Source organism: Pelobates fuscus, chromosome 12 (genome assembly GCF_036172605.1).
Source record: "Pelobates fuscus isolate aPelFus1 chromosome 12, aPelFus1.pri, whole genome shotgun sequence".
In the NCBI taxonomy this organism is placed as follows: domain Eukaryota; kingdom Metazoa; phylum Chordata; class Amphibia; order Anura; family Pelobatidae; genus Pelobates; species Pelobates fuscus.
This window is the reverse complement of record NC_086328.1, coordinates 121,019,283-121,042,056: the sequence shown is the minus strand read 5'-3', so window position 1 is coordinate 121,042,056 and position 22,774 is coordinate 121,019,283. Positions and strand designations below refer to the sequence as shown.

Genomic DNA, 22,774 nt, shown 5'->3' with positions numbered 1-22,774 from the left:
TCGATACGTCAGCATATGCACGTACACATGCCACGTGGTAATCTCGGCCTACTAAATTTATTTTTACCGAGATTCCACCACACTTTAATAATCCCACCTAATGTCAATTTAAAAAATTTACACTGAATCTAGAGAGTATTGTAGCAAAATATTTATTTCATATGTCTAATAGTTTTGTCTCTAATTGAAATATTTTGTTTCCATTATTCTCTATGGGCATTCCTTTTACTTCCATTATTATCTATGGGCATTCCACTGCCTTGTTAAAGTCTATGGGCATTCCAATCTGTCATTCCTTTTAGTATGTCCCGAATTTCTGCCAAACATTTTATTTATTCACAAATCATTTGAAAGTGAATCTTACTCATTACCATGCCTCAATCAGAAGGGTAGGCTTTCATAATTCCTTCACTCTGCCAAACCACTTGAACGTGGATTTAACCAGTGTGACTAAACAAATAGCTGAGTTACACAAGGTTTCATAATTTTATCTAAAAATTGATGTTCCCTTATCAATGCTCCTCTGCCTTTGATTTAACACAATCGGTGCTTCTATAGACTAATTAGCCCATTGCTGGTTGGGCTTTGATGAAGGCTGTATACACAGAATGACTTGCCCATTGCTGGCTTGGTAATTAATAAACCTCTAGCCAGCTGCCATATCAACAGAATATTCCAAACACAATATATTTTTTCAATTCCTTTCCTATAACTAGTGCTACAACCCCTGATTATAGCAAAGCCAGCGATTGGATACAATGTAACGCACATGCATGGCAGAATGGAACGTTGGACTAGGAAGCAAAGCACGTGTTTGTCTCTGACGTCATCCGAACGCGACAGTGTGAAGAAGGCCCCCAGCTGGACAACAGGCGCAGCCGGGGCAGCTAAAAGGTCCTTCCTTACTGTGAGCGTCCATGCTGCTTGATACATGTGAGAGTTTCCTAATTTCCTACATAGCAAACCTTGTGAGTATATATATACACAGTATACAGCTCCTATATACCCTCACTGACACAGCACAGCTCTCTGGCATACATACAGACACCCCCACAGGATTTATAGAGGGAGCAGTGTGGGGGCTAGTCTATAAACAGTGAATTGTAAAATATACAGGTTTATTTACTAAAGTGAGAATTCAAAGCGAATTTCAAATTAAAGGTAAAGTTGGCCAAACTGCACAAGTCCTCTAAGTCAGCTCTGCTTTCAGTTCTGAAACTGTGGCCTTAAATGTTAAATTCACTTTAATTTCTCACTGTAGTGAATAGCCAGCAAGCAGCTGCGTATCCATAGTCTGCAGTGGAGGAAGGGAGTGGTGTCTCAGAAGCGGGGTAAGCGGTCAAACCGTTCGTGTATGTTTTGATTGCTGTCATTAGACGCGCCAGGGCTTTTAGGGCTCAATAACCGCTACAGCGCACTGCCATCGTTCTAATGCTTGGCGTTTTCCTTTATTTTTGTTTTTCAGACCTTTGTTTAATGTAATGGGATAAGTAAACAGAATGTAAAAGATTTGGGGAAATGATAGTTTCTCATTAAACAAACACTGTAACCGTAGGAATACATATCTGTATTCCTAACGCTATAGTCTTTGCGTGCCTACTTAGTTAAGTCCCCCGTGTTAAAAATATAAATAAATCAAAATAAGTCACCTTCTCTCCAGCGCCCTGTATCCCTCAGCACTGCCTCCTCCCCGTGTGATATCATGTGATCGTGTGATGACAGTCAAATCCAATGCTTCTCCGAGAGGAGTATTGGGTACCATAGGTGCATGCGTGGCACTCTCTGCGATGTCTATTTCTGCCATAGAGTATCATTGAATACATTGACTCTATATGGCATACCATGATGGATATGTGTGTGATGTCACTGTATGAGAGCCAGGAATTATGTCCTGGCTGTCATATCTAGAGGGCTTGGAGGTGTGGCTTAAAGCTGTGCTTCCAAGCCCAATTATTAAAATAAAGCGTTTTGGGGGAAGGACTGAAGGCACTATATAAACTTTAATTAAAATGATGTTTTTATAATGCATGTAGTGTTCCTTTAACCCCTTAAGGACACATGACATGTATGACATGTCATGATTCCCTTTTATTCCATAAGTTCGGTCCTTAAGGGGTTAAGCAATGGGAATAGGTGACATCAATAAGCTCCCCTCCATAAAAAGTATATATTTGGTCCCTATTATTCTGTTACAGCTGGAGTGTAACTGGCAACTGGCCTAAAACGGACTTGAAGAATAGATCATAGCACCATGACCATTCCAGGAATTTGAAGTGATCATGGTGCTTTCAGGCTATCTCCTACATAAATATTGATTGATTCTGCAAGATGTGTAACTATTACCCTGGCAGCACCATGAGTACGGTGTTAGCCAGCCTGGAAACAAGATATCTGGGTTGGCTAATGTAAATTCTCTGCATATCTTTGCACAGGCACTCATTTATTGTCTGAGAGTGCTCAGCTGAGTGACAGGATCGGCAGAAGCTGGATGTCATTAAACCTGCTGCAGAGGAGGTTCCGCTTCCAGTGGTGACCCATATAAGTGGACAAACTTCTGCAAAAAGGTTTTCTCCATTATCAAGGAACCGTTCCAGAGTACTCCTGGCATAATATTTACCAAAGTAGGCATGCCTTTTAGTGTCACTGTTCCGCTGAGAAAGGATTAGGATAGTGTGTACAGATTTGTGCAACTGGTACATAAAGCTTAGATTCGAGGATTAAAATTATCTTAAACTTTATCAGAGAGAGGAAAAAGAATGTCCCCACCCAGGCAGCTTATTGTTCTGATTCTTATAAAAATACTCTTTTTTTGTTTTTTTTTTGTTTTTCAGTACTACAATAAAAAACTTTACATACTGGATTAAATAAAAAAAAATTTCGCTCTACAAAAAAAATTAAAATAGTAGACACACATATACCTTTCTCCACTCATGCATTTACCTGTTTTCCCCCCTCTCTTTCTTTCCCCTTTGCTCCCAATGAAATCCTTGTCATTTACGTTTATATTTTCTGTTCAGTGTTGATAATATTCTGCCAGAGAATTGTGTGTCATAATGCAGAGGAAGAAGATTGATAATCGCATCCGGGTGCTCATCGAGAATGGCGTCAGTGAAAAACACAGGAACTTGTTTGTGATTGTTGGAGACCATGGAAAAGATCAGGTGAGGACACACAATACAGGAGCTCGATACATCTTGAATGTCATGTGTGAGGATTTAACATTGTGACACTGCAGATCATGGTCTATATGCTTTTAAGGGAAAAGACAGATGCTGAAAAGTTCTAAAATTTTTTAGAAATCAACAGGGGTTTGTTTGTTTTGGTTTAGTTTTTATTTGCTTCCATAGTGACTACTCTATTTTTGGAATTTGCAATATTGTTCTGTGTGCTTAAAGGTCAACGGTCACCTCAAAACAATTTTTTAAAGGGATTCTTTAGTGCCAGAAAAACAAGGCCATTTTCCTGGCACTGTAGAATCCTTCAGTACCCCCCTCCCGCAAAGCTGAAGGGGTTAAACCCCTTCAGACACTTACCCAAATCCAGCACCGATATGCCTCGGTGCTGGGTCAGGCTCCGCCCGCAATCCTCCCCTGCTGATGTCAACGTCAGATAACGGACCAAAGGTCTGTTTCAATTCAGGAAGTCCCTCTAGTGGCTCTTGGTAGACAGCCACTAGAGGTGGAGTTAAACTGCAATAATTACCACTGTAGGGTTAAAGGACATTGCACCCATACCACTTCAATGAGCTGAAGTGGTCTGGGTGCCTACAGTGTCCCTTTAATATAATTCTTTCATCAAGTTTTGATAGGAAATATTTGTGTTTTTTATAGACCCTATAGGCATCCAGACCACTTCATCTCATTAAAGTGGTCTGGGTGCAGTGTCCCTGTCCCTTTTACCTCGACGCTGGAAAGAGGTGAGTGAATAAAATGGGGTTTAACCCTGTATTCACCAGGACCGGGGCCGGACCTTTAGTTAATTGCAGAGGGACACTATAGCGTTAGGAATGCAAATTTGCAAAATAGATAAAAGTAATGAGAAACTCTTCCCAACCCGTAGTAATGACCGGATTCTTTAGGCAGATACACCCTGGGTCGGATAGTGTCTGAAAGCCGACTGTTATGGAATTATTCACTAAAGTGAGAATTTCACATTTAAGGTCAGAGTAGCCGAACTGAGAGCATAACTGACTTAGGGATTTTTTTCCCAGTTCGGCTGCTTTGACCTTAAAGGGACACTATAGTCACCAGAACAACTACAGCTTATTGCATTTGTTCTGGTGAGTAGAATCATTACCTTCGGGCTTTTTGCTTTAAAGACTGTATTTTCAGAAATGCAGTGTTTACATTACAGCCTAGTGATAACTTCACTGGCCGCTCCTTAGATGGCTGCTAGAGATCCTTCCTGGGTCATGGCTGCCTACAATGCATCCAAACATTCAGTGTCTCCTCCCTCTGCATGCAGACACTGAACTTTCCTCATAGAGATTCATTGATTCACTTCATCTCTATGAGGAGATGCTGATTGGCCAGGGCTGTGTTTGAATTGTGCTGGCTCTGCCCCTGATCTGCCTCCTTGTCAGTCTCAGCCAATCCTATGGGGAATCACTGTGATTTGATTAGGCTACCACTTCTGATGATGTCAGCAGACATATATTTTGTTTTCTGAGGCAAACAGCATGCGGAGTTCCAGCTTCAGGCTTAAATACAAGTAAGATTTTTACTATATTTTTGGAGGCACAAGGGGCCCAGGGGGGCTAGATGGTGGTTTTAACCCTGTAGGGTTAGGAATACATGTTTGTGTTCCTGACCCTATAGTGTTCTTTTAAATGTAAAATTCACTTTGAATTCACCTTGAATTCTCACTTAGATAATATATATATAATAATAAACTTCCCTGCTTCTTTGCAGGGAGTGACCCAGAAACTGTTAATTTTGTGTTTATTTTTTTAACAAATACTTATTTAAAAAACAAACTAAACAAAAAAAAAAAACTATTTCCTTTCAAAACTTGATGAACTGATCATTTATATTAAAAGTGAGGTGACCGTTGTCTTTTAACTGTCAATGTCTCTAACAGGCAACTGTTTGTTTTTGCAATAAGCTTATCATCCATAATCATTTATAGGCTAACAACGGGAGACCTGTAGAAATGAAACTTTGCTTCTATTTTCGGCAGATATCTCAGGCTGCATTTTGCGGTGGTGGTGGTGGTTGTGGTGTGTTATCTAAAATACTAATTATACAGAATGTGCCGCTTCAAGGTTATGTCATTTTGTCTTTCCTGTTATGTGACGGATGTTTGATATACGGCGGTGATTATGGGATGTTATTTCTGTTTGCGTATCAACTCTTAAACAGACTTCCAGTTACAAATAAAACTAGAAATTAAACTGTGTCCGATCCCCAGTTTCCATTTTAGCATCATAGGAAAGGCAGATCACTTTTCTGAACAAGATAATTAGTCTGGAAATGCTTGTTGCTTGTAAGCTGGATGTGATCAATGCATTCTATTGATAATTCAGAAAAAAAGATGCGTTACAAACATGGCATGTTTGAAGCCTCCACTTCTGCTGTAAATACCTTGGCTTTGTAGTTAATGCAATGAGCTCTGCCCATAACTGTAAGTGGTTAAACTAATTGGACGGTTCCAGTGTATTTTGATGGGATGTGGATATATACCTTACAGAGACATTCTCAGCAACATGGCCACTGCATTCATTGTAGGGGTTATGGTACAAGCAGATGCAGACATTGTCCATTGATTCTATGTCAAAATATTTTTTTCTAGAACAAATTTGAGGACTCCCAGCTGCCCATGACCTGTCTTTCACTTATCTCATTGTCAATGCAGAAGTTACACGTCCACATTAGCAAAGCCCATTTCATCCAAATTTAAATGGCATTAATTGTGTTCAAGCATCAGCTGAGACACTCAGTCTGTACGATCACCTTGGCTTATGGTTTGCGTTTGTTCTCGCTGTGGAAAGTACTTAAGACTCGTCCTAATGGAATTCTTGGACATCTTGCTGTGTAGAACCCCCAGTATTTTCTTCAAAAATGTTGAGATGGAATTTATTCTGCATATGGATTATTTTGTATTAATTATATTTTCCAATCACTTCTTGATCCCTTTGTTTGGAATTGGTGATAATAATGACAGATGAACATTCATTGTTTTAAAACTCTCTCGTCAGGTGGTCATTCTCCATCACATGCTGTCTAAGGCCACCATCCGCGCTCGTCCATCCGTACTTTGGTGTTACAAGAAAGAACTGGGCTTCAGCAGGTAACTTCACTTAGCATTTTTTTTTATTTTTATTATTATTATTTTTTTTTTATTACCAAATGATAATGCTCAGGAGTTGTTTGAATAGATGGAGCTGAAACCAGTCTCTCTAGTGTTTCTAACTGATCTTCCACATTTTGTAGTCACCGAAAGAAACAGATGAGAAAGCTTCAGAAGAGGATAAAAAGTGGTTTGCTGAACGTCAAGGAAGATGACCCTTTTGAGCTCTTCATTGCATCCACCAACATCCGTTATTGTTACTACAATGAGACCCATAAAATTCTGGGAAATACATATGGCATGTGTGTCCTACAGGTGAGCATGACATTCTGGAGCATGTAATAGATCACCTGGATTGTAAGGTCAGCGCATGCAAGAGTCAGCTCAACTAATATTCTGCTTTGTGTTCATATTCGGTGCTGGTAGATGGGAGCCTTCCTAATTACATTAAGAAAGGACTGTAGCTTTAGGTGAATCCACAAGTTCCCAAGTAATGTAGATCACAGCAATATTTCTATCATTCGTGTCTTATTCTTCTTCTAGTTTAAAACCTAAAAACAATAAACTGGGCAAACAAAGTCAGTTTACTAGTTTAGATCTTCCTTTAGATGGTTACATTTTTTATTAATTCTACTGTTCTGTGGATACTGATACATCCTGGAAGAATAAGAAATAGGGAGGAAAGCTCTGTGTAAGGTAATTAAAGGGACACTCTAAGCACACCTTGGGTAAGAATCAATTGTTTTTGACCAATTTGGCACTTACCTGTGTCTCGTGTGTGCCCCTCTTCAGATATCATTTAAACAGAAATTCCTTCTTCCACATTCTTATCAATTCTGTTCGTGTTTGTTGACAGAGAGCATGAGCGGACTCTCTCGTCCAGTGGATTCTATCCAAATTTAGTCTTTCTGCTCTGCAAATAAATATGGGTTGCACCAGTGGGCCCTTATAACTAAGTAGCGCTAAGTGGCGATTGTCAAATTGAATAAAAATGGGTTGACTCGTACCTAGGTGATGGCGCCAGAGGACTCCTGGCATCGTAAGCACTACAGCACAATATTTATTTAGTTTTCCTTTTGTGATTAGGACAAAACACATGGCAGTCAGTGCTTGTCTGTTTTATGTACATCCCTTACATAGTTACCTTTTATTTTACATGTAAAACCTAAATAAAACAAAAATTGTTACATTTTATATTAAATGAAACAAACTTCAAATTTGTCAGCTAAACTACTAACCTGCCAATAGTTCCTTTTTTTTTTTAGTTGATTTATTGCATTGAATGTAAACCGTATCCGGCCTTTCTTACATAAATGTTTCCCATAAATCCCGTTTGTTGCTGGTATTTAACATGCACTTGGTATGGAATGTTCAGTTAAGGTTGTAATTCATTTATATGGCAATTCTCATGCTCCGTCTAAGCCGGTGGTGCATGGTGCAAGAGTAGTAATGGAAAAAGCAAATAAAATTCAACTTCAACAAGTGTTCTGAAAGTGTTTCAAGTATAAAGAATTAGGATTCTTCAACAGCCTTTACTTCCCATTGCTGGGACTCATTACGTAGACTATGACGTCTGTACTGTGAATGCTCTCTGAATAAATTTGGGGCAGCAATAGTGTGCCCCTATAACTAATCTGCACTTGTGGATGAATATTTTGGATTGCTATATTTTACTTGCGGTTGGGGCTATTGGTATTGTGCTATACAACACTCCTAGATCATATTTTTAAAATCGTAGATGCATAGGGGCACAGTCTGTGTTGGTCTGTGCAATTGTACCCATAGCTTATTCACCAGGTTTACCTGTGTGGTGCATTATCTAATAATTGGTATATATGTTTATTTTTTATTTGCTCTCTTGTCAGGATTTTGAGGCTCTGACTCCCAATTTACTGGCTCGGACGGTAGAGACGGTAGAAGGTGGAGGGATTGTAGTGATTCTCCTTCGCACAATGAGTTCTTTGAAGCAGCTGTACACAATGACTATGGTATGTATTTAGTGAAAGAGCAGTACAATATGTTGCACACCTGTGCGTAAATTATTGAGTTAATGATGTTCGCGTTTACATTTTTTTTTTTTTAATTTATGTCTATTTGCGTGCAGTTCAAAGCAACAAGAGATCTGTGCTGTTAAAATGACATATATATATATATATATATATATATATATATAGTTCTCCCCTCCATTAATCTATCACTAGGAATTATTAGCTCACATCTAGTGAATTTCTTTTCTAAAAATCTCTGTTCTGTTTTTCAGGATGTCCACTCAAGATACAGGACAGAGGCACATCAAGATGTGGTGGGGAGATTCAATGAGAGGTACATGTCCATTTAAAAAAAAAAAAATTTGTAACTAAAAAAAAAAATATATATATGTATATTTTATTTTTTTTTTAAACGTGTCATTTTTGTACTTGGTTTGTGTTTGATAATTTACATAATCTCATGTTCCAGTAGCATTTCATTTTTTATTTGAACAATCTCTCTTGCAAATTATGGCAAAGCAGGCAATATGTCTACAGTTAGGCAGTTCTGGTCATTTATTGCCCTATTTTATTTATGTTGAGTACTTAATATGGGAGGATAGGTCTGGTCCCAGCGTTTTGTGTAGCACATACTAGGATTCTTACCATTGTCTCTAGACTGTGAGCTCAGATGAAGAAATATTCCCACACATAGATTAGATCAGTGTAGATTAAAGGATCTCACTATAGGGTCAGGAACACAAACATGTATTCCTGACAGTTTAGTGTTTAACCCACCATTTAGGTGCCTTGCCCCCCCTATAAAAGTTTAAAACTCCCCTTCTTTCCAGTGCCGTGCGGGTCCCCCGCCCTGGCTCCGCCCCCTTTGTGACATTATCGAAATGAACGATTTTTAGCCAATCCAATACTTACCCATAGTAAAAGAATTGGATTGGCTAAAATCTGCACGGGACGGGCCAAATGGTGTTTTGGCCAATCAGGACCTCCTCATAGAGATGCATTGTATCAATGCATCTCTATGAGGAAAATTCAGTGTCCCCATGCAGAGCGTGGAGACACTGAACGGCAGGGCTGCTTACTGTGCAGCACTGAGCCAGGAAGCATCTCCAGTGGCCATCTGAGGAGTGGCCACTTGGAGGTGTCCCTAGGGGAAATGTAAACCGGAAAAAAAACCTGAAGGGAGCTATTATGCTCACCAGAACTACATTAAGCTGTAGTTGTTCTGGTGACTATAGTGTCCCTTTAATTTATCAGTCTTTGACTTCCAGCTTTAATAACCAGTAATCGTGCAGATTTTGGGTGATGTAGGGTTGTAGGAATATCTCCAGAACTTACTGCAAGTTCTATATCCAAGATAGGGTTTATTTGAGCACATTTGTTCTTTGTTTCTTAGGTTCATTCTGTCTCTGTCATCCTGTAAGAATTGCATGGTCATTGATGACCAACTCAACATCCTCCCAGTCTCTAGCCATATCTCCAACATCAAGCCAATCCCACCCAAAACACAGGTATGATAGTCCCTTCATTCCATTTTGTTTGCTTGTAAGCAGGTGACTGCTATAGAACAGCATGCAAATGCCACTCATCCCTTGTCTTAAAAACAATTATATGACGTACTGTGTTCTTTTATTCAACCGTATCCCTCATAGGAACAAACCCTGACCCCCGAAGAGCAGGAATTACAAGATGTAAAGCAGAGTCTTCAGGACACACAACCAGTGGGAGTCCTGGTCGAAAATTGCAAAACACTGGACCAGGTGGGGATCGCTTATAAACACAGGCTTCTGTTATGTCTCTAGAATAGAATATCTTAATTTTATTGGAGCCAGATTAAAATAACTAAGCTATTTATGAGATGTCATATGATTTGACATAACTTTAAATAAGAACAAATCTCTATAATACTCTCCATTCACTCCCCGGCCCCCTCCCTTTCTGTTTCTACCTCTTTATAGGCCAAGGCGTTACTCAAGTTTATTGAGGCTGTTTCTGAGAAGACTCTTCGTAGCACAGTAGCCATGACAGCAGCTCGAGGACGGGGAAAATCTGCTGCTCTGGGGTTGGCAATAGCCGGCGCTGTGGCTTTTGGGTAAGATTAGGAGATGGACATCAAGCTCCTTGTTATTACAATCCCATTCATACTTGTTTAAAACATTTTCATATATATGCTATTTGTCAGTTATATTAAAGAGAAATGTGTGTACAGCAACATCCAACGCTCAGCTTCCTTATAAAATATGAACTGATGTTAAGAAAGAGTACCCTTGCTTTAAAAAGACTATATCAAGACAAATGTCTTGATATAATCTTTGCATATACACTGTTCTTTGCATATACATAGTTCCTATTACAAACCTTTAAAAGTGTTTACTGAAATGTAATATTTTGTCTTCCACCTTGAAAAATAAACATTACCTATAAAAATAAACATTACCTATTACCTAAGTTGTCAGTTGATAAGTTGCTTTACATTTGAAGGGTACAGGAGTTAAACAAGTAAACGTCGTCTAAATTCGTGGACTTTATTGTTCAGTAATTTCTATCAACTCTGGGGATTTGGAAGCTGTTATCACGTAAATAAATTCTGATTGCTGCCCTGTCTTACATCTTTGGGAGCTCCAGAAGAGAAAAATATTCTATATTTAAAATAAATGCAATAATTCATGACACTTTAGCTGCTTGGACATAAATGATTGCTATTCCAGATTCCTTTTATATCTTGTGTTTTTTTCCTCTTATTTTCAAGTTACTCAAATATCTTTGTGACCTCACCAAGCCCTGATAATCTTCACACCCTCTTCGAGTTCATCTTTAAAGGGTTTGATGCCCTGCAGTACCAGGTGAGCCCGTGTGATATGGAAGTATGTGACATTGGCTCTTGGGGAGTAGGTTGGCGATTGTCCTTGCTTGCTAAACATTTCCCTCCATCTCTTGACTGTTGTAGGAACACTTGGATTATGAGATTATCCAGTCATTGAATCCAGAGTTTGAGAAGGCAGTGGTACGAGTAAATGTGTTCAAGGAGCACAGACAGACCATACAGGTAAGGACATAGCACCCAACTGGAGGCTAATAATATTTTAATGTCCCCATCTTCACTCTGCTTTGGAAAAGGAACCACATACATTAAGGGTCTCAGGTTACATGTGGGTGTCTCCCAAGTTGTACAGCGTTTCACATTGCGCTTATAGTTCGTAGTATATTCCTGACATGAAGAACATCTGACACAAAATTATCTTCATCCATGCTGTAGGTATTCTTGGAGCTTATTACCTTCATTGTTGTGCGTTTCCTTTCTCAGTACATCCACCCGGCCGATGCCGTCAAGTTAGGCCAAGCAGAGCTGGTTGTAATTGATGAAGCTGCTGCAATTCCTCTGCCCCTTGTGAAGAGTCTGATGGGGCCCTACCTGGTCTTCATGGCATCAACCATCAATGGGTGAGAGTAACAAACCGCCTTAGAATCGGATTTTGGGGGAGGAGAGCATTGTTGCAGGGTTGAATTTAGCATTTTGGCTTTTGATGAATGGATGATCACGGTCACATGCAGGCGTTGCATAGTAATAACTATTGAGCTTGTGGGTTCTTATTGTCTATATGTCAGATATCCCATACTATCCATTCCTTAAAGGGACATTCCAGACCCCATGTGTACATCGTTTAATTTGGGGTAGATTTATTTTTATAAAGAGTTCTTTGTAGTAATAGGAATTTTTTTTACCCTGGTGTCTGTCACTCTGTGAACCGTTTGGCTCCTATTTGTTTACATATCGGCTTACTCTCTTATTGCCCAGGTATGAAGGGACTGGCCGGTCTCTGTCCCTGAAGCTGATTCAGCAGCTGCGGCAGCAAAGTGCAGACAGTCAGGTCATTGTGACTGCTGAGAACAAATCCTCCACCAGCAACCGGCTGGCATCAGGTTGGTTTCGTTAAGAGAACAAAAAGGGACTCTGGGATTATCTTCTATTTCCTTAATTTCTACTAGGCACTCACTGATCTATTTTCTTCACCGTGACAGATTCAGTATTCCGTTTCTGGTTGCAGGTTCCCCACTGTAGAAACCATTAAAAATACTTTATCTTTCTCTCTCTCTGGCTCCAGCTCGTACGCTGCATGAGGTTTCTCTGCAGGAGTCCATCCGTTACGCTCCTGGAGATCCCGTCGAGAAATGGCTAAACGATTTGCTGTGTTTGGACTGTCTGAACATCACCCGAATCATCTCTGGCTGTCCGCTCCCAGAAACCTGTGACTTGTATCCTTTCTCCATTGGAAATTGTAGCTCTGTTTTTTTTTTTATAAAAAAAAAAAATTATATTCCATTAGATTTGTATTACATGTGCTAGTGTAACCGGTTTGTTCAGGAAAGTGCTTGAGAACAAATTACCACTGCCTTGAAGTGGTCATGGTACTTGGAGTCTGTATGTGCAGGGTTGCAGTATAAAATGTAAAATGCTGCACATACAGAGACCTTTAGTTTTGCTGTCTGAGGTGTAAGTTCATGTTCCGCAGCATAATGTTAAAACTGTGCATAAAAAGTCATCAGCAGGCATAGCTTGCTGTCAGTTGGCGTCATGGTTCCCCACCCTCCATGCTGCCCTAGCCCCACCCTCTGCCCTCCCAATGCAGTAAGGTGTAGTGATGTCACAGAAGGGGGTGTGCCAGTGTCAGCAAGGATTACCCTGATTTTTGTTTGGAGTAACCCTCTAACAATGTCTTTTTATTGTTGTGAGCCTTCAGGGGTCTTGTACATTTGCTAAATCAACCCATTCCAGGCCACCATACTGGGTGACAACAAACATTTTGGGGCAATTTCTATATTTGTATGTGTACATTTGCTAACTAAAGGTAAAGGATCACTAGTTATTTCTGTTTAAGAACTAATAAAGTAAAGAATTATTTTTTTATTGTTTTTTGTGTTCGTGCCACTTAGTGTACATCTATTGTGTTGCAGGCTCCAATTTCTAGCACACATTTCTCCTTATTGTATGTCCCACTGTTACTCCTACGCTGTATCCTTAACTCTTGAATACAGATATTATGTGAATCGGGACACATTGTTTTGCTACCACAAAGCTTCTGAATCATTTCTCCAGAGACTAATGGCTCTCTATGTTGCTTCTCACTACAAAGTAAGGAAGTCCTGTGTACCCAGGCAATTTTATATAAAAGAACTGTAAAAATATGATTTTTATATATATATATATATATATATATATATACATATATATACACACACATACACGCACTCACGATCTTAGATGAGGTTAAAAATGTTTCTTTATTGAAGTTATTCTGTTAAAAAAATCTTTAACTTCATCTAAGACCGTGATTGCAAGCCGTTTTTTTGCATGTATGTATTTTTGACTGACTATTGTGCACCCGGTATTTTGTTTATTAGTTGGATTTTATATACATAGAAGTAATTATCCCTTGCACTCCAACTCAAAAAAACTATAATACCCGGAGCTATGGTTGCTAAGCAATATATACAAAAAAATACTGGCACTCCAAGGATTTCCAGATTACAGAGCTTTCATCAGGATACAACTGATGAAAGCTCTGTAAGGGAGCTGAAACGTTGATGTAATTTAGAATAAAGAAGACAATATTCTGGAAATCCTTTAGGGGTGGGGTGTGTGTGTGTGTTGTTTTTTTTTTTACAAGAATTTACAATACTATGTCAGTTTTCCACAATACTTAGTGTATTGAATGACCCCCAATATGTCTGCTTTCTCAAAGTATTCTTTTAAAGTTTGTGTACTTCTCTTCCAAGAGATGTTTTTAATACCATAACAAGCTTTACCAACATTTTCCTTTTAGTTGTTCTGCCTCATCATACATTTAAAGTCCATTACTAAATGTTCTATGATTTCTTATTACCCTTATGTTAAACTTGCAGAATTCACCAAATGACCTCCAGATGTTGTCTGATGCCCCAGCTCATCACCTCTTCTGCCTCCTCCCTCCGGTTCCTGCCACCCAGAATTCCTTGCCTGAGGTTTTGGCTGTTGTTCAGGTAACAATGCTATATCTGTTAGTTTAAATTCTAATCCAATTGCCATTATATAATGAGGTTTTAATATGTTTGTAGCTCAACAGTGACCAGCTGATGCTTGGGTCTTTTCTTAATCCTCCTGTAGGTCTGTCTAGAGGGTGAAATTTCCCGCCAGTCTGTCATGAACAGTCTGTCCCGTGGTAAGAAGGCATCGGGGGACCTGATTCCATGGACTGTCTCTGAGCAGGTGAGAAGCATGTACTCTCCGGACCTTATATCTTATATTTTGAATTATAAAAGGGGAAATATCCTGTCCTAATTTCTTTAATATTGGACAGTCGGGGATGGTGAATGCGTTTTAATCTATATCTTATAGAGAACCATTTGCCGTTATGGGCAGTGCCTGATTTCGGATGGGTAGGGAGCATGTTTTGAGTATTCTTGTGGATGCGTTTGATCAGAGCTAAAGTTCTTCCACATAGTTTTTTTTTTTTTTACATTTTATTTTTTTTATATATATAATTCTTTATTTTTATTGTGCACGAGATAACATACAAGCTGACGATGCCACAACAGCATAGTACAAGCCTATTAAAACAAGGTATTTCACATAATATGGCATCTAGTTATTGGCACATTTTTGTTTTTATATGAGAATAAACAAGCTTGGTATGTACGTCTAGTTATAAGTCACCAGGGTGGCAAACTGCAACGTTAGCATGCATAACGTGGTGGGTCTCATGTTCTTCCACTTTGTTGATCCCAAATTTTCTCTTTCCAGTTCCAAGATCCAGATTTTGGAAGCCTCTCTGGAGGAAGAGTTGTGAGAATAGCAGTCCACCCAGACTACCAAGGGGTAATAAATTACATCTTTTTGTAGTGTCCTTGTTTACTTAACATCTGACTTTTCCTATATTTATTTTGAACCGAAAATTTGTCTTGCTAGTTATGAGTTCATCTCACTTCACTTTGCATCCTTGTTCTGTCTCCCTGCCTTTTCCAAGGTGCATCACATCCGTCTCGTTGTTGTCCATTAGTCTCGGCACACGCAGCTTCTTCTTCATGCCTTTGCTAATTTAAATTGCCTGACCTTTGCCTCTCTCATATGTTTTCTAGATGGGTTATGGGAGCCGGGCTCTGCAGTTATTGCAGATGTACTATGAGGGACAGTTTCCATGTCTGGATGAGAACGCTGCCCAGAATCCTAAGGAGATCACTTCCGTAAGCAGCGTGGTGAGTACTCTTAACACATACATGATGATATTGTTTTACTCCTTTTTAAACCCCGTGCTATTTGTGTCTTATGAAGACATTTAAGACCTACTTATTCCCTCAGGCTGTGAGCTTATTGGAAGAATCATTGACTCCACGAAAGAACCTGCCCCCACTCTTGCTCCGGCTCAGTGAAAGACCAGCAGAGAAGTTGGACTATCTTGGTGTGTCCTACGGATTAACCCCAAAACTGCTGAAGTGAGTATCCCAATGGGCTGCATGCGCCTGGCGATTCTGATCGTGTTTAGAAAATTTGGTGACTTACATTGTAAATAAATGCTGTGTCTCTGCAGGTTTTGGAAAAGAGCTGGGTTTATTCCAGTTTACCTGCGCCAAACTCCCGTAAGTGATTTATTTTTTATTTACTTATATTTCCCCATTTGAGAATAGTTTGCAAAGATGGTGCTTAACAAATGATGGTGATTGGCTGTATTTTTAAATCTCTTCAAATACTTGGTGCAGAAATCAAACCCAGAGGAGGATTACACTTCTCTTAAATGCCAATAAAGATGATGTATGCAGGGGATTCAGTGCAATATATATATTGTATTTTTATCCTGCTATGCAGATACGGGTGACATTTAGGTCACAAGACAATGCCCACTATGAGTCGATGGCCGTATTATTGTGTGGACTACACTACAGACACTTCCATTGAGTGTGCTGTGCATCCAGTATAAATGGTTTCCAGCAACTAATTCCTAATCCTTTTTTAAATTTTTTTTTTTTTTTTCCTAACTTGTTTTCTAACTGTTTTATCTTCAGAATGATCTCACCGGCGAGCATTCCTGCGTAATGCTTAAGTGTCTGCAAGAGGAAGATGAGTCGGAGCAGGAACCGTGGCTGACGGCATTTTGGAAAGGTGAGTGTTCCAGGAGGGATCATATCAATGTTAGAGGACAAGTATATAAGAACATATTGGAGAAGAGTTGATGGAATTGTAACCTGTTAAGGACCAATGATTACAATCCTGTCCTTACTTTCTAGTTTTTAAAAGTACGCTCCAAGCTCCATAACCACTACAGCTTACTGCAATGGCTATAGTGTTATGAGATCGCGCAGACCCCCCTTTTAAAATAAAAGCAGAACTGACACTTATTTATAAATTACACAGAAGGTGTGTCTGTCTGAACATTCTTATTAGGTTCAAAAAGTAGACTAAAGTCTGAATGCTCTGGCTATAGAGCATTGCTTTCACAGATCACTGAAGTTAAAGGAACACTATGGTCTCCAAAACAACTTTAGCTTAATTAAGTAGTTTTGGTGTATAGATCATGTCTTCAGTCTCACTGCTTCATTCACTGACATTTAGGAGTTAAATCACTTCTGTTTATGAAGCCTGGCCACACCTCCCCTGGATGTGACTGACACCGCCTGCATGAAAACAATGGTTTAATTCAGATATAAGTTAATTTAAATGTTTTTATCTCCTGCTCTGTAAATTACATTTTAATTACATTCAGGAGGCTCTTGCAGGGAGAAATTCTAAATTAAACAGAATTTGCAATAAAGGAAGTATAAACATTAGATGACTCTTTACAGGAAGTGTTTAGGAAGGCTGTGTAAGTCACAAGAAGGGAGGTGTGACTAGGGCTGTATAAACAAAGGAATTTAACTCCTAAATGGCAGACAATTTAGTAGTGAGACTGTAGAGGCATGATCTATACACCAAAGCTGCTTCATTAAGCTAAAGTTATTTTGGGGACTATAGAGTCCCTTTTAAAGAGCAGGAGGGAAGCCATATGGGTTTCTGATTATGTGATTCAATAAGAAATGACTTGCTGTAAAACGGTGCTGTGCAGCTATTGGTGAAGTTCTGCCTTTCTTACTCTCTTGCTGTTGTTTTACACAGATTTCCGAAGACGTTTCCTGGCCCTTCTCTCGTATCAGTTCTGTAACTTCCAACCATCTTTGGCGTTGAATGTTTTGCAGAACAGAAATGTGAAGAAGGAATCTCAGAGTGGTGAGTCTGTCCTTACTGCTGGTCGCTAGTTATCCTGAGCAGCATTCTTCATTGTTAACCTGTCACCCTGTACAATCACCACGATTAACGGTCTGTTCATTCTGCTCACTTCTAATTAGTAATCAGTCGCTCAGAGCTAGGGATGGTCTTCACTCCGTATGACTTGAAGCGACTGGAGATGTACTCCCAAAACATGGTGGATTATCACCTTATCATGGATCTCATCCCTACGGTCAGCCGTCTGTTCTTCTTGCAACAGCTTGGAGAGCTCCATCTTTCTGCAGCTCAGTCCGTAAGTGTCTTTTTGATGTATCTTGCTAGTATGTTTGTCCCTGGGATGGTAATGCTGAAATGAGCAAGCCAATTAAAGGGACATTATGCTGTATAACCATTTCATCTTACTATAGTGGTTATGGTGGAATGAGTCTTTGAGTGCATTCCCTTTGTTGTCTTTGTATTTGAACATTGAGAGAAACTTGGGCTCTCCTGGCTTATCTGCTGCCGCCTCTGATCTATCCTCCTATAGACTCCAGCCATGTTTGTGTAATATGTGATGTATGTATGCAACTGAAAGGGATGCTCCCCCTAGATCTACCCCCCAATGACAGCATGCATGCATTTAAAGGAAAACTATAGCTTTATGAATACAAAACTGTATTCCTATTGCTATAGTGTCCCTCTGTGTATTTCTGTAGATTCTCCCACCACCGCCATCTGGCGACTCAAAGGTTCAAACTGCAATGTTTCACATTACAGGGTTAAGGGGACAGGGGCACTGCGCCCAGATCGCATTAGTGAGATAAAGAGATCTGGGTGTACATAGTGTTCCCCTAATCATGCATTTTTATTTTCTGTGAGGTACATTTTAAAACCACTTTTAAAAGCTGCAGATCTGTTTTCTGCTGCCTTTACAAACTCTCCCCTTCTTCCCAGTCCAGACTTTCTGCGGCTGTCCAATCACAGACTTCCCAATGTAGCTCAGTGGGGCTCTTGGTAATTGCTGCCTCTTGGTTAAGCTCCACTGAGCTAAACAACCAGGAAGGACCAGGACCTGCTGTTTGATTTGCAGCCAGGGGGTTTAACAAGGTTAATTTATACAAGTTTATTTTGAAACCTGCACTTCTTCTAAAATGAAAATAAATCCGGTCCCTTAACCCTGCAAAGGTAATTATAGCAGTTTTTATAAACTGCAAGAATTACCTCGATGGGTTAACTCCAACTCTACGAATGAGGACTTCCAACGTCAATGGAATCCCCATAGGAAAGCTGAAGGCGGTAAGGTGGATACGAACCAGTGCCGAGGGACATGGTAAGGGGGAAGCTATAGTGCAAGGAAAACAAGTTTGGGGGGGGGGGGGGGGGGGGGGTGGTGGTGGTGTGTGTGTGTGTCCCTTTAAACAGAAGAGTAACTTTTGTATAAATGTTGCAGCTGCATCTTTGAATTGCAATATGAGATTATCTATAAACTTGTTATTTATTTATTTTTTTTCATATCCAGTACTTCTATAATTTTTTTCCCCTTCTTTTCTGTTATAACTGCTAACATAATTTATCATTTCTTATAATCTGCTCTTATCCACACAGGCTCTGCTTCTGGGTATTGGCCTACAGCACAAAACAGTGGATCAACTGGAGAAGGAAATTGACCTGCCTGGCAGTCAGTTAATGGGTCTATTTAACCGCGTCATCCGTAAAATGATCCAGGTAAGTGGTCGGAGACTTTAATATCTGGTGCAAAAAGGGCTTGGGAGGGTTGTCCTCTGTTATGTATATATTGCTCTGGTTTTATAGAGGAATCATTTATAAATCACTTTAAATACATTTTTCTATTAAATTAATGTCTGCAGGATCAGACAAATCCCTTCTGATGATGATCCTAGCAGGTCATGCCTGATTGGTTTATATAGATTCTCCCGTTACGTTACTAACCTGGTACGAAGTTGATCATTTACCAGCCAGTGGTCCAATTACCAGTTTACTCTGTGCGGTAGTTCAGAATCCATTAGGTTGGATAGTTATGGAATTTATATCTACCATTTTCAATGTTCATGGCTTTTGGTTTTCTTTTTGTTGAGTGTGATAAGCAGTTGTCTAATGCAGCATTATTGAATGATTTGTCAAGGGATAATGGTGTCGCAAGAACTAGTAAACTAGTGTTGCAGAGTGCTGTGAACTTCACAGAACCGGGTAGTAAATAAAGTTCTGTGTTGTAAGGGATAATATGGTCAAGTAGTGATAGGGATGTATTTAATAAAAAACAAACAAACAAAAAACTAAACAGTGGCGGTAATTTGAAAACCTTATTTAGGTCAAAGTGGGAAGAAAAAAAGCTTAATTACAGAATTTTTCTAACACTAATATTCCTGCATAATTTTAGCAAATTGGTTTTCAATGCTTTCGAATTCATTATTTTAGGTTTTGAAACCTTTCTCTATAAATACACATCAAGGCTTTCTTACTGCAAATATTTCTCGGAGTTATTTTTAGGTAGTCCGGGGAGCCGAATGCCACAGTGCTTGTGGAGCAATTGCATAGATAGCGTGACCTGGGACCCTGTATTTTGGTATTAGCTGTTTTATCTTGTATGTGTGTTGATTTTATATATTGCTTATGCAGCATTTATTTTGGGCTGATTGTACTAAACTTGTATAAGTGATTGGCTTAGTGCACTTTTCTTATAAGCATCTTGCACTTGCACTTTACTGCCCAGCTCAGTATCATGTCCTGTTAAACTGCTATACCTAAGGGTTCCTTGCCTATTGTGGCTTTTATATTCTTTATGTTTTGCACATAGGTTGTGCTGTGATTGTTTTTTATATTTCTTTATTAAAAAACCTTTGCTGTTTTTGCTTCACCATCAATATTTATTTTCATACCCTTATTTTTATATACCAATATAGTGATTGTGGCGCCCTGTTCTTTCTAGTGTTTTGTAATTGCATAGATATGTCTGTGATCTGGCCTGCTCTATGTGTCAATTGCCCTCTCCATGGGCCCGCTCCCCGGCGGGACTCCGCCCTTGCAGAAAAGGTGCGGGCAGGCTAGATGTCAATTGTACAGGTGTTACAGAAATTGCATTTGACTTGAGGTAGCCAATCAAACTGTTCATCAATGTACTGTATTCTGTAAAGTGTATCTTGCTCCTCCTCCCCCCCCCCCCCCCTTTTTCTTTTTTCTGTCTCCCTCCCTATTTTGAAAACTATTATAAATAAAGAATGTCTAAAAAAGATATGTCTGTGATTAACTGCTGAAGTAAAATGGGTACCTTTGTCATTTATTCATAAAATGTACCCACACTCCATGCCTTTTAAGCAGCTAAATTGTATCTTTTTGATTCTCCCAAACTTTGCTATAAAATGTTCCTTAAGTTATCCAGTTGGCATACTAGTTTAAATTTGGCTTTTATAGCAAGCAGGTTGATATCTCCATATTCATTGTGGCTTTGTAACACTCATTTTATGTCCTTCTCCAGCTGTTTAACAGAATTCAGGAGAGGGCCATCGAAGACGAGATGGGCACTGCCAAAGAGGTTGTCATGGAACCCACATTGAAATCTCTCAATGAGGATTTGGTAAGTTATTTTTTCATGTAGGATATGGGTGGTTTCTTTGTGATCTCTTCTACATTCTGTGCTGACATCAGACTTCATTGCTGAAGTGCATTCACTGACTTTTTGCTCCCACGATCAGGAGGAGGCAGCTAAAGAATTTCAAGAGAAACAGAATAAGGAGATGGAGAAACTAAAAGGAGTCGACCTATCCCAGTGAGTAATTTCGAAATCCACATCGTAAGACCCTGAGCTGTGATCAGGGCTCAAAAGGGGACCTCCCACTTACCAGGATTTTTAATATTCTTTACTTATCCATATGTGATGTGTGAAAACCCGGATTTAGAAATCCTGCAACTGGGCACCTCCATCTTGGATCCGTATCAATCATTCTTATAAACTCTGTCCTTTGCACCCAGCAGTCAGAATAGAGATAACAGCATACAGAGGAGAAATGAGACACAGTTTCTGTTTCCCTTGTACATTTGCCTTGTCTCATGACTTAAATCGTGACATCTTTTGATATAAATTTAAAAGAAAGCAGAGCAATACAGGAAAAATAAACACAAGTGATGGGTCATTTTCCATATTTTGCTCAGTAGTAATTCCAGAAACGTGACTTTGGAAGAGACTGCTCTAGACCACTTTGGCCAAGTTAACAGTATGGATGGAAGTCCTAGCCATTTGTGACATTTTTACCTGTGGATATTTTTGCAGGTATGCAATCAGAGGTCAGGCTGAAGAATGGAATGAAGTCCTGAAGAAGACTGGGAAACATGCGTCCATTATCAGTGTGAAGAGGTAGGTCTCACTGATCCTCTTGCCTCTATTTTTAATCCCCACCATGTATATCATTTTAAGTTGGCAGAATTATCTTGGGTACCTTGTTCTCTATCTTAAAACATTTGGTGGGGATTCTAGTACTTTTTTCTGTATATGGCTTAAAGGAACTAACCTAAACCCTCTCTCTTAGTGACAAGAAAAGGAAATTGGAACAACCGGAGAAGAACGCGGCCAAACAGCAGAAAAAGTTTAGGAAAAACAAAGACAGCAAGCAGAAGCGTGGAAAATGAGCAGCTGGACCTCTGTTTGGATAAATCTATGGACTCTTCTATTATGCAAAATTCGAGTGATATTTGCTCACCAACATCTAGCAAGAGGAAGGTGGAGAACACGTGGGTCGTGCCTTATTGACCATCACAGTCATAATGTGTATATAGGATGCTGTGAATGTTTAAGCTACGCTGGATTACAAGCAACCCAGATTTTCGTCCGAAAAATTCAAGTTTCCATCTGCTGGAACGGTTTGCATTTTGCTCAGAACACCATCCAAAGAAGATAAACTGCAATATTCCTCCCACTGTAGGGAAGTACTCTAATTAATAAAATAAAAAAGAGGGGGGAATGTATAAAGGTGTTATTAGAACAATTCTAAAACTGGAGCAATTTGCATAAACATTCCATTGGTTTCCATAGAGACAGCTCCACTTTTAGCCCTCAATTTTCATTTTAGTTAATAAGAGCCTGCACATTTTATTTAATCATTTAATGTTATAAATAGCTTTGTTATTTTTGTTCACGAGTCCATCAATCGGACACCAGTTTTCATTAAACATTCTGTGTTCGCAGATTTACAGCGACAAACTAAAGGCAAATTTCTCTGTATGATCATTTTACAGATTTTGTTTTTTTTCTATAACTGAATAAAAACAAATTGCAGAC

General features: G+C 39.3%; 1 protein-coding gene across 1 annotated transcript; it reads left to right on the top strand.

The window, feature by feature from the left end:
• The first annotated feature begins 855 nt into the window (after positions 1–855).
• On the top strand, positions 856–22,771 carry NAT10 (N-acetyltransferase 10). The gene is made up of 29 exons (XM_063438122.1): positions 856–968; positions 3,018–3,161; positions 6,197–6,288; positions 6,432–6,603; positions 8,154–8,276; positions 8,549–8,610; positions 9,670–9,784; positions 9,926–10,033; positions 10,232–10,365; positions 11,023–11,116; positions 11,221–11,319; positions 11,578–11,714; positions 12,070–12,194; positions 12,377–12,527; positions 13,308–13,404; positions 14,175–14,291; positions 14,416–14,517; positions 15,052–15,126; positions 15,387–15,503; positions 15,607–15,740; positions 15,836–15,884; positions 16,308–16,404; positions 17,395–17,505; positions 17,625–17,797; positions 19,090–19,209; positions 20,978–21,076; positions 21,195–21,268; positions 21,770–21,853; positions 22,026–22,771. Exons 2-29 carry the CDS (start codon positions 3,054–3,056, stop codon positions 22,123–22,125), a joined length of 3,069 nt encoding a protein of 1,022 aa, XP_063294192.1. The 5' UTR covers positions 856–968; positions 3,018–3,053; the 3' UTR covers positions 22,126–22,771.
• Positions 22,772–22,774: the final 3 nt, after the last annotated feature.

Bases quoted from the DNA above. Each gene is read 5' to 3' on its own strand.
- NAT10 (XM_063438122.1), top strand. From the start codon at position 3,054: ATGCAGAGGAAGAAGATTGATAATCGCATCCGGGTGCTCATCGAGAAT. The intron at 6,604-8,153 runs GTGAGCATGACA...CTCTCTTGTCAG, and splicing joins ATGGCATGTGTGTCCTACAG to GATTTTGAGGCTCTGACTCC. The intron at 15,741-15,835 runs GTGAGTATCCCA...GTGTCTCTGCAG, and splicing joins TTAACCCCAAAACTGCTGAA to GTTTTGGAAAAGAGCTGGGT.